This window comes from Panthera tigris, chromosome E2 (genome assembly GCF_018350195.1).
Source record: "Panthera tigris isolate Pti1 chromosome E2, P.tigris_Pti1_mat1.1, whole genome shotgun sequence".
In the NCBI taxonomy this organism is placed as follows: domain Eukaryota; kingdom Metazoa; phylum Chordata; class Mammalia; order Carnivora; family Felidae; genus Panthera; species Panthera tigris.
The window spans coordinates 26,338,099-26,350,276 of NC_056674.1; the positions used below are offsets into that span (position 1 = coordinate 26,338,099).

General features: G+C 38.5%; 2 protein-coding genes across 3 annotated transcripts in view; one reads left to right on the forward strand and one right to left on the reverse strand.

The window, feature by feature from the left end:
- The window catches only part of LOC122233998 (ATP-binding cassette sub-family C member 11-like), a 30,103-nt gene extending 27,833 nt beyond the window's left edge, over positions 1 to 2,270 (reverse strand). Inside the window, exon 1 of the mRNA XM_042968080.1 lies at positions 2,066 to 2,270. Coding sequence (XP_042824014.1) covers positions 2,066 to 2,270 — 205 coding nt within the window. The remainder of the gene's footprint in view (positions 1 to 2,065) is intronic.
- The window catches only part of LONP2 (lon peptidase 2, peroxisomal), a 102,365-nt gene continuing 92,350 nt past the window's right edge, over positions 2,164 to 12,178 (forward strand). For both annotated transcript variants that reach the window (XM_042969176.1, XM_042969177.1), the window contains exons 1-2: positions 2,164 to 2,501; positions 8,965 to 9,199. In XM_042969176.1, coding sequence (XP_042825110.1) covers positions 2,269 to 2,501; positions 8,965 to 9,199 — 468 coding nt within the window. In that variant the 5' untranslated portion in view covers positions 2,164 to 2,268. The remainder of the gene's footprint in view (positions 2,502 to 8,964; positions 9,200 to 12,178) is intronic.

Genomic DNA, 12,178 nt, shown 5'->3' on the forward strand with positions numbered 1-12,178 from the left:
TCAGGGTCTCTGCAAACTGCCTAATTTCAGTTTAAAACTGCCAGGCTTCTCTGTCCAATGATTCAAAAAAATCCTGAGCATATTCTAATAGAGTGGGATAAACCTCACAACCATCTTCATAGGATTCTGTATAATTAGGAGTATAACTTGATGGGTAAAATTCGGAGCGTTCACAGACAGCATACAGCAGCCAAAATGGTCTCTCGAAAACATAAACTGGAAAAGTTATTCTGCAACTTGGAACTGCCAGTGGCTTATGTCAGACTTAGAGTAAGACCTTGACTTCTTTCTAGACTCCCTAATGAATCTTTTTCCTCTTACATTGCCCTCCTGACCCTGCCCACTTCTGTTATCCATACCACAAACCCTCACTCTCAATGAATTTCAGGAGAAGGTTCTGCAAATATCCAAAATTCATTCCAGCCACAAAGTCTTTGTGTTGCTTCTTTGGCCTTGAAACAGCACCCCCTGGACCCTCACCCCCTGAGGTTTGCATTGCTACGTCTCCAAGCATGGGGCCCAGTTGAAATGTCATCTGTCCAGAAAGCCCTTCTCTAACCATCTAAAGGATTTATCACCATCCGAAATTATTCTCCTTGCTTATTGTTTGTTTCCCTCACTAGAAGTTCAACTCCATGAAAACAGTAACCTTGTCTGTCTTATTCACTGATGTATCCCCAGCACCTAAAGTAGCATCTAGTACCTGGTAGGTATTCTAATATTGCTTAGTGAGTGTATGAAAGAAGGTAGGATAATGTCAAAGAAAGAGCTGTGGGCAGGAGTGTTCAAGTTCCTGCATATCTGTCTCCACCATAGCAGCCTGTACACCTGCCTTCTCCTTTCCCTTATCTGCGGCATACACAGAAACATACAGTTCCACCTGCCCTGTATCACACTCAGCCTTCTATGGGGCTGTCCCCTGGCCAAGAGATGCGTGAGGGTATAAACTTGTCTTATGTCATACTCTCCACAGTTAGCCCAGGGCCTTGCACTTAGCAGTTCCTCTGTGAATGTTTGTTGATTTGAATGAAATTTCAATTCTCTCTTGGATTCTAAGAGCAGTGCTGGACTTCATAGTCAGGGAAAATTTTCCATCTGCAACCTACAGCCAAACCCAAGTAAAATCCCAACATGAAGAGGCTCCTAATGGCCAAATTTGAAACAATTCAAGCAATGAAACACATGATACTACTGGGTTATAACCCATTAAAAAAATCCATGAACTCCTACTAACATAAAAAAATTGAATAGGTAAATAATGAGGGAGATGTGCAGCTTTTTCTTACAGAATTCCAATTAATACACATAATATTAACTCCCCACAACATATTTATTACTTATAAAGAGAAAAATGCTAACTTACAACAGGGAAACCTGGCAGATATCACCATTACCAGGTAATCAAAGTTAAAATCACCATTAATAATACATTTCAATCATCATTATCACCAAGAAGGCCACATCTCTTCTGTAGTCTTTCTGCAAAAACAAGTATAATGTTGATCCCAAGAAAACATCAGATAAACCCCAATTGAGGGACATTCTATAAAATAATGGACCAATGCTGTTTAAAAGTATCACGGTTTTAAAAGAAAAAAGAAATATATATAGATAGATAGATATAGATATCTATCTATCTATATATATGTGTGTATATAGGTAGATATATAGATGGATATATCTATCTATATATACACACACATTTAAGGAGACATCACAACTAAATGAAAAGTGATTTTTCTGGGATCCTGGACCAGAAAAAGGACATAAGTGATAAAACTAGCAAAATTTGGATAAGCTTTACTCATTAGATAACAGTGATGTTAATTTTCTGATTATTATAATTGAACGGTGGGAACTTTTTATTGCAACGTTTAAAAAAATCTAATATCAATTCGAATGAAACATTAAAAACATTTCAAGTAGGTACAATTTAAACACGATCTTCTCTCTAGCTTCAACACCGGGGACAGCCCTGTGGCTGAGCCTCAGGAGAGACTGTTAGAGCAAGCCTGGAGAACGTGGGTCTCACGCGGCTGGAGTGCGCCTCTCTTTGTACACTTACGGCGCGCACCAGCCGAGCGACTCCGGGAGGGGGCGGTGCGATGCTGCGGGGTTTGAGCCCGGGGGCGGGCCGTAGGGCGGAGCCGGAAGCAGCGGCGCGCAGGCGCGCCGACTGCTGGGAGCTTTGGTTGGGGTGGTGGGGCTAGTGCCGGTTGCCGTGTCCTGCTCCCTTTGACGCCCCCCCTAGCGCGAATAGCCGTCGCCATGTCGTCGGTGAGCCCTATCCAGATCCCCAGCCGCCTCCCGCTGCTGCTCACCCACGAGGGCGTGCTGCTGCCCGGCTCCACCATGCGCACCAGCGTGGACTCGGCCCGCAACCTGCAGCTGGTGCGGAGCCGCCTGCTCAAGGGCACGTCGTTGCAGAGTACTATCCTGGGGGTCATCCCCAACACGCCCGACCCGGCCAGCGACGCGCAGGACCTGCCGCCGCTGCACAGGTAGGCCCGGCTGCCTCCCGCGGTGGCGGCAGCGGGCGGCGTGGCCTCCTCTCTGGACTCCGGCTCAGGCCCGGTCCGGCCTCGGGGCGCAGGGGCAGCCTTCGCGGTTTAGTCTATCTCTTCAGTCACCTCCCATGTGAAATGGTGGGGATGACAGATGTCTGACCCATGAAGTAGTGAAAACTATGCAATTAGCTGCCACTGTTAATTTAGGTTCTCCCCTTCGCCCCCCAGATCCTCAGACTCCTAAGCCAGTGCTCTTAACTTTCCGGGCCCCCTCCTCTTATCCTTCCCTCCCTTACTCCCCGTCGTTTTTGTTGGTGGTGGTGGTGGGTTTTTTGTTTTTTTGTTGTTGTTTTTTTGCCCTCTTAAGTGAGACACTTGGTACTCCACACGCTTTCTCTTTTTCCTGTGCTATCGTAAACTGCACTACCCTTTTCATTGATTTTGGGGTACCTCTCTTCCACACTATTTGTCTGCCTCTTGTCTTTTTCCCCTCAGTTCCTACCCACGTTTTCCCTTGTCTGCCTTTCTGAAACTTTCTCATATTCTCATAGCTTCTCATTTCGGACACCCCAGCCTTGCCACTAGATTGCCCTACACCATGGCCTTAGTTGTGTGACTTTGTATTTTTGTTTTTTTAATTGTGTGACTATGACACACAACCTGTGCCTATTTCTTCCTCTGTATTTTGGAAACTAACAGCATTCATTTCTTGGGTGTGTTATGAATACTAAATGAAATAACCTTTGTGCCATGCTTGATAGTAGTCCAGTACTGTAGCCACTAAACACATGTGACTAGAGAGCACTTGAAATGTGGCTCGTCCAAATTGAGATACTAGAGTGACCAATTGTCTCGGTTTGTTGAGGACTGAACTAGTTCCAGCAGTGAAAGTCCTGTCTCCCAGGAAACACCTTGAGTCCCAGATAAACCAGTATGATTGTGTGATTAGTCACCACAGATGTGCTTTAAATATACAGTACACACTAGAGTTTGAAAACTTAGTATGGAAAATGTTTCGCTAATACATTTTACATCAATTAAATGTTAGAATGGTAGCATTTTAGCTGTTTGGGGTTAAATAAAATTTAGTATTTCACCCATTTCTTTTTACTTTTTAATGTGGCTACTAAAATTACATATGTGGCTCATACTATATTTCTATTGGATAATGCTGGGATATAGTATATGCTCAACAAATGCTATTCTCTTTAAACATACCTCCCCAGCCCCTGCCTCCTATCCTTAACTCTGCTTGAGATGTTTTTAATTTATAGCCCTTGTTTACCTACTTGCAGTTACTCCTTTTTAAAGTTAGGGATTGCAGACTGAACGATTTTGAGAATGTTAGGAATGCCTTATTTTTATCTGAAACCTTTTGACTATATATATTTTTAAAAGGAGAGTCCATAACTGTCTGCATCTCTGAAAGGAGACTGCTATCTCTCCCCTCCCAAAACAAAGCAAAACAAATGAACGAAAAACCTGTAACAGTCTCTTATTAGCCCATATTGTAAAAACCTTGCATTTCTCAAGCACCAAAAACATTTTGGCTTCCATCTGATCTGCTGCTTTGGTTATTGCTTGCACGGAGTTGGATACTTTTCAAGTTTCATTAAACTCTGATAAATTGTGTTGGATTCTATTTTCCCTACATATGACCCCATCCTTAAACCTGTGGTTATACCACAATTTTTGCTTTCTCTGCCCAGGCAATTTGATTGCTTGTTGAGGCAAGAGTGCTCATGATTAGATTTTTTTGTTTTATTTCTGTACATATGTATGGTGATTACCCATGGGTACACTGAATTTCAAAAGTAGATTTAGTCATATTTTAGGTTGTTGGTATGTTCTGGGAAGATTTTGGATGTTTTTAAATTTCTTTTATGTAAATCCCTCCAAAACATCAATAACTAAATTTTCCTGCTTGGAAGTAATCATTAACATATTCAGATGATATGTAATATGATCCTTGATGTTCAAATTGCTGCCTTTGTTTTAAATTAATAGCAGTATTGTTTTATTTACGTTATAAAACATACACTGAAGATTCTTCCTAGAATTCTAGCATTATAAGGACCATCTTGTTATCCTAAAAATATTGTTTGCTACTTGAAAAATCTATCTAGAAAGATTGTACTGCATTCCTTAGCATTAGCCTCCAAGGTCTTTTTTCTCTAATATGACTTTTCAACACTCTTTAAAAATTTTTAAAAGCCTCACTAGTGCAAATAATTGAGTTACCCATAACATTACTGTTTCAATACATAAATCTGTCCTTCCTCAGTTACCTGCTTTTCCAGATGTTAGTAGTACCCAAAGGGGAGGCCAGGTGCTCTACTCCTGTCTCTTGTTTTCTTGAGACCATCCAGGTGACATTGCCTCAGTCTTCAAGGAGCAGCAGAAATAATTTGTTCCCCTGTGTTCCTTGTCACACAAAGTAGCAGAGCCAGATGTTGACTTACCTGAACAACTTCCTTTACTGTTTTGAACAGGACAGTCCCTTTCTATATGTTAGTATGTGGGCATGTTACCTGACACAGGAGCCTTTTTAAAGGAGGAGCTTTGGATTATCCATACAGCTTAGAATTTGGCTCTTACGCCACCTCAGGGCACCCTGCTTGACTGAACTTGAGTGAGCCATTGTTTCCTTAGTGAAGATGGATTATAACTTAGCACTACCTATACGCTGTCCTTTCATGCATTTCAAGATGGTCATCCAGTTTTCTTCCAGGCTTACATTCTTCAGGATATGTGACTTCACTTCCTCAGAGTGCTGATTTCTCAGTCCCTCTTCATTTTTTGGCTTCTTCCTCTGAGACTGCAAATTAGTTTCACTGGCATTTGTCTCACAAGAAATAAATTCTTTTATATATAGCAGATGTACAGTTTCTTATTTTGGGTCAACTCTTTGTCCAGGCATTACTCCTATTTTTATCTGTTAGCATTCTTAGGTATTTAGGAAATATTACCTGATGATCCTAACATTTTAAAATTTAATCTTTTATGTTAGCAAGTATGTAATGGATAGCTCCACTTAGATTTTCCTAATCTGCAGTTATTCTTTTTAAGGAAAGTGTCTATAAGTGGCGTTTCTTAAATTCAGAAATGAAGTTCTTAATTTACCTTTTTTAAGTAATCTCTGTGCCCAGTGTGGGGACTTGAACTCACAACCCTGAGATCAAGAGTCACATGCTCTGTTGACTAAGCCAGCCAGGCACCCCCCAGAAACGAAGTTTTAATAAAGGAGTGAAAACCAAAAGTCCTGTAGCAACAGAAGTCTCATCTGTTGTAGAACTTGGAGCTATCCTAATAGACTTCTTGTTTTTAAATTATTAATCATAATGATGAGTTTTGCCCAAAATTAACAAATATTCAAGATTATAAGTAGGGTGAAGACAAGCGAAAACTAGAAAGATGTCCCAGTTGTTCTTTCCCAAAGAAGTATAACTTTTGATTCCAGAGTTTTGGTAGAAATGCTTACCTTGATGAATCAAGGGTAATTAAGATGTAAACAGGAGATATTAAATAATAGCTGTGCTTTCCAGTATTTTACCTACTTAGAAGCTATGTTAATAAATATTTATTTGTACTTATAATTGGTACAGATTTACATTGTCCATTGTGGTGCTTAAAGTAAAATTTGTCTTAAAACCTAATTCAGGCCCCCTATGCAGTGTTGCCTATGCAGTATCTTTGTAATCATGGATAATTAATCTGTTTACTCTTTTGAATCTCTGTTACTAATTTATAATAAGGAAATAATGCTACCTTCTTCACAATAGTGAAAGGCAGTATATAATGAGATAATACTTATGAAAGGCTACAGAGCAATAAAGCTGTATGTTGGAGGTATTATTTTTCCCCAAATAGGTGTAGTTTTATATGTAAATTTCACAAATGGAGATTGGGGGAGAAGGGAGGGGAGGCCCCATATTCTTTCAACATGGCCAGAACTAAACAAGTGTCATTACAGAAAAAGATTTGGAAGATTGAAGATTCCAATAAAGATGGAGAGCTTTAAAGTAAAAAAAAAAAAGAAAAAAGAAAAGAAAGTGGTTGGCATATAAACCAGAGTTTGGGTATTTACACAGTATACTCATCTTAGAAAACTGTAGTGCTGCTCTTAGGTTTTCCCACCACTACAGTTGATAGTTCTCAAATATTTTTGGAACTCTTAAATTATCTAAGTCCGTTTTCAAAGTACATAAATCATACCCATCCTAATCAGACTTTGTTTGGATGAAAACAATATTTTACAACTCTGAAAGGAGGTCCCAGTTAGGACTTTCAAAAATTCTTTGAACTATAAAATATCACAGTAATTAAAGTGTGGATTTACAGAGCTACTACCTAAAGGGAAGGAACACTACTCATTTGAATGTATGAAAATCAGAATGTTGCCTTTTGGTAAAGCCTAATAAAGCAAATATTAATAGAAGAACTAGAATATTTAGAAAGATGACTGACTTAATTCAAAGCCTGTTATCATAGTAGGAAAATATTAGATTAAATATTTTATTTACTTATTACCTATATATGATTAAACTATTGCCCGAATACAATAAAACTTGTCTAAAATAACATTAAACATGGTCCTTTTTCACAAGAGCTTTCCACCCAAAATGTCTTTCACCAGGTACTCTTTCTAGCCACCTATCATTTCACAGATCATGTTTTTTCTTTAAAAAGGGTACATTCTAGTCAGCTATAAGTGATTTAAAGTAAAACCCAATTAACGAATGTAAAACCTTTATATATTTTATCTCATTAGGAGGAGAGGCATTGTATAAATCCAACTCGATCTCTTTTCAGTTTGAAACATCTTCCTTTCACAGTTAATAAAAGTATTCTGCTTGCTTTGTAAGAAAACTCATTTTTAGTCTCACTTTAATCAAGGACATGGCTCAAATAATGAAAATTTATCTCCTAATCTGAACGTTTGGACTTGTCTCATATCACTTTGGGTTCTCCTTGGTTTCCAGTTTGCAAACTCCTTAGGCCAGGGATCCAGTTTGTTTGTTGTCTGTTAATGTTGCTGGCAGACAGAACTGTGACCTCTCTGCATTGCGCAAGCATTGATGGTCGATATCCGAAGGGAATTGTAGTTTTGGTCTCTGATCAGTTCAGGTATTGCTAACTTTCTCAGGCAATCTGAGTTGGTTTTCAGGAAGTGGGAGGTATAGCCTACTACCATTAATGACTGAAGAAAAGCAGCCACAACACAAATAAAACAATAGGGACTTGCCAAATTATCTCAGGTTTTTTTAAAGTATATCATATTTTTTCTTCCCACCAAATTATCTTCCTGATTTTTTGGCTTTGGATACCATTTGAATCAGTTTTTATCCATGTACACATGATATGACTGAAAGGGTGAAGGAAAGTTGGACATCACTCAAAATAAACTGAATGGCAGAGGGAAGCCAAAAGTTCCACATAGTCTATGGAATGAATAATTTATAAGGAAGTAGTCAAGAATAAATAGTGTATAGAAGTAAGCAAATTCACTGAAATATTCACACTGTATTTGTGTGTGATTCAGTGTGTTTGAGATGGGCAGTTGCGATATTCCAGGATTACCATTTCCCCAGGGTGTTGGGAGTTCTAGTCACCTTACTTCATTTCTTTTCTGAAATTGCAACCCTTCCTGTGGCTGAGGGGAGAAGATATAATTTTAGTTTGGGATTTAGACGTGTCTTCTGAATGTGGAGCTTTGTATTTTGTATAATTTTGGCTTAGTTTGGGTGAGACTTCCTTCCATGAATTAAGGTTATATGTGACTTGGTCAGAATTCTATGTTCTGATAAGGAGCTAAGACTTAAATAGAACTTTTTTAGTTAGTATTAGATGGGGTGTTTACCACTTAGGTTCAGGTTTATAACTTTAATCATTCATCACAGTGTGTGCCCTCTAATATTTAGTCCCCACGTTTAGAAATTTCATATTCATGGGCATAGGTGTTAATTCTCAGATTTGGTGACAGTTTGTGATAAGGTAGATAAGTGGAAGTTTCAGTAATTGATTCTGTAAAAAAACCTGGCTTGATGTTGTTAGCAAAACTGGTTATTAGAACAGATTTCTTAGGTTGGTTTAACATCATGCTGTTTATATTTCAGTCTGTTTAAAATGCTAGTATTCTGGTATAATATTGCCTCGTTCCTAGCAAAATGAATTTAAGCTATGTAATTGTCAACTACTTTTACATTTTTATTTTTAGGAATTTCTACCTAATCTTAAAGGAGGTAGTAATTAGAATGAGATGGCCTGCTTTGCCCCCCCTGCTCATGGTAATGACTTCATAGACCATGTGCTGGATGCTAAATTAGAGAAATAATTCATTTCCACTTCAGATGTTCTTTGTTCTTTAAAGGATTTCTCAACAAAGGCAACCTTTTGAGGCAAGTGTCAGTTTTACCACACTGAACATTTGTAACGTTCTGTTTTGTGTGTTTTTCAGGATTGGGACGGCTGCCCTGGCGGTTCAGGTTGTAGGCAGCAACTGGCCCAAGCCCCACTATACTTTGCTGATTACAGGCCTGTGCCGTTTCCAGATTGTGCAGGTCTTGAAGGAGAAGCCATATCCTGTTGCCGAAGTGGAACAGTTGGACCGGCTTGAGGAATTTCCCAACACCTGTAAAACTAGGGAGGAGCTAGGAGAACTATCAGAACAGTTTTACAAATATGCAGTACAGGTGAGTTGCTTTTAGTTTTTTCCTTAAAACTCCATTTTCTTCAATTCCTTTGCTGCCCTAAGACATGATGAATCTGTTGAGTGGTTGCAGTTTTAGGGCAGCATATGTTTAAATGCTTTAGTAATATAATATATTGATTTCAATTTGCTTGTGTCTGTGATTGTACCTAAATCATTCTAGGAAATACTAGCCAACCCTGTCTATTTTTTCAAAGAGTATTTCTAGAGCTTTCCTTATAACTTGCAGTATCTCCAAACCAGATGGTTCTTAAATCTAAATAATGCTAAAAATTAAAATATTGCACAAAAGCTATTTGTCACAAGAACATCTAGGTAGCAAATTATATAACTGTTGGCTCAGAAGTCAAGGCCACACTGAGATTGGCAGTAACTATGGAAGATGAAGTCTATGGTAGACTGATTTCTAAAATGGTTCAAGCCTTGATTAACTAGAATGCTAGAAGGCAAGCACATATTAGGGGTGCATTAAATATTTGACTTTTTAATTCTAGGTTTGAGTGTTTTGGTTAACTTTCAGTTGAACAGAAAGCTCCTCCCCTCACCCCATTTTATTTGGAACCTTACTGAAATATATCATAAAATGTAGTCTTCTACTTTCTGTTGGTGTCATCTAGTGGCTGTTACTGGCTCTGTGAGGATCAGGCAGAGTCTAAAGGTCTTAGTCATTGAAAAGACTGCTCACAGTGTCTGGCATTTGTACCTGAAGTGGCATTTGAAGCAACACACTTTTAGTATGGTGCACAATAGGAAGATAAAAAACTTGAAGCTATAATTTCTATGAGGACTGAAAGGTAGAACCTACTCTGAACAAAGAAACTTCATTTTGAAGACTGGAATAAGTGATTATGCCAGTTAAGAAGGAGATGGAGGGAGAAAAGAGTGTGGAAATTCCTCAAAAAATTAAAAATAGAACTACCCTGTGACCCAGCAATTATACTACTAGGAATTTATCCAAAGGATACAAAAATGCTGATTCAAAGGGGCACATGCACCCCAATGTTTATAGCAGCGCTATCAACAATAGGCAAATTATGGAAAGAGCCCAAATGTCCATCAACTGATGAATGGATTAAGATGTGGTATACATACACAATGGAATACTACTTGGCAATGAAAAATAATGAAATCTTGCCATTTGTAACAAAGTGGATGGAACTGGAGGGTATTATACTAAGTAAAATAAGTCAGAGAAAGACGTATGATTTCAGTCCTGTGTGGAATCTGAGAAACTTAACAGATGAACATTGGGAAGGGAAAGAAAAATAAGATAAAAACAAAGAGGGAGGCAAACCATAAGAGACTCTTAAATACAGAAATAAACTGAGGGTTGATGGAAGGAGGTGGGTTAAATGGGTGATGGGCATTAAGGAGGGCACTTTTTGGGATGAGCACTGGGTGTCATATATAAGAGATGAGTCACTGGGTTCTATTCCTGAAAGACTATACTGAATGTTAACTAACCTGATAATGAAAAAAAAGGAAGGAGGTAGAGGGAGAAACAATTTTTTTTTTTTTTTTCTGGGTTATACTCCCTGAGTCTTCATTCTTCTGTTGGACACAGCTTCATAGAGATTGTATTTTGCTTTTTACTTCTCCTCACTTTGAATCAACAGAAAAAATTTAGACAGGTAAAGATTTATAATGACATTAAAGGAATTTTTAGAGAGAAACATCATAATTTTACTGCTATCCTGCATCTAGTTTAATTTTTGGCTTGTCTTCTGATCTCAGTCCAAATTAAGTCATGTTGTGTTTTCCTGTCCATGTCTAATTTTCATATTAAGTATGTTTATAAATTTCATTGAGTTAGGGTATCATAATTTTATCCTTCCTCTTTTTAGACATTGAGGTTGCTTCCAATTAATACTTTTCTTTCATCTCCTACATTTCCTTTTATAGCTGTCCTTGGTAGACTTCTTCAATAACTTCCTGACCAGTCTCGTTCTGGTTTTTTTTTTTTTCTCTGACCCATCAGTTCTATGAAGTTTTGGACCTACCTTTCCCCTGAAAAAAAAAGACTTTAATGAGTATGGGATAAAGTTTAAATTTCTTAGGATAACATTAAAGGTCTTCCTAATTCTATTTAATCCTATTTTAACCATCTTCTAGTCACACTGTTCTTCAGAGAGCTTCACAGTTTGTTGTTTCATGTCCCTTCTGTTCTCTCTGCTGGGAGTGCTCTTCCTTTTCTGAATTTTCAGATTTTATGCTTTCCCAACTCCTGTGGGCTCTTAGTGTTCCTTTGCCTGTGCTTCCACAGTCCTTTATATGATGCTTATCACATTGTATTGAAATTTATCTTCTAGGTCTGTTTCCCCTACCAAACTCGAATTCATCCCTGCTGTAGCCATCCCATACTGAGCAGTACATTGTGTCTAACAAGTAGTTTGTGCTCAGTAAGTGCTTGCAAAATAAGTTTTAACTTTTATTTTCTTAAGATGAATTCTTAGGAGAAAGGGTCTTTAAATTTTATTATCTACTTCTCCCACCTGAATAACTTCATCATAACTGTGCTTTCATTCCCTTGATTCTAGGCAGGTTCTTAAATTACGGTGCCTTTAGAAAGATTTGATTCTACTGGCCTAAGAAATCTTACCAGAGTTATTACTAAATGAGGATTTGGCATGTCATCTGTGAATTAGCCACTGTGGGCTAAGTTTTGCTGCATAAAGTACTCGAAAATCTCAGCATACAATATTACAAAGGTATATTTCTCACTCATGCTTTATGCCTAAAACTAGAGCATGTGATGATCTACCTGTTAGAGTCACTGAGGGACTCAAGAGGGGTAGACATTCATCTCAAAACATGCTGAGGCTGGAAAAGGAAATGTGGCAGATCTCTCAATGGTTTTAAATGCTTCTGCCCAGAAGGAGCTGTCACTCCCTCTCCCCCCCCCCCCCCCCCCATTTCATGGATCAAGGCAAGACTCATAGCCTCATTTGTATTCAGAGGAGGT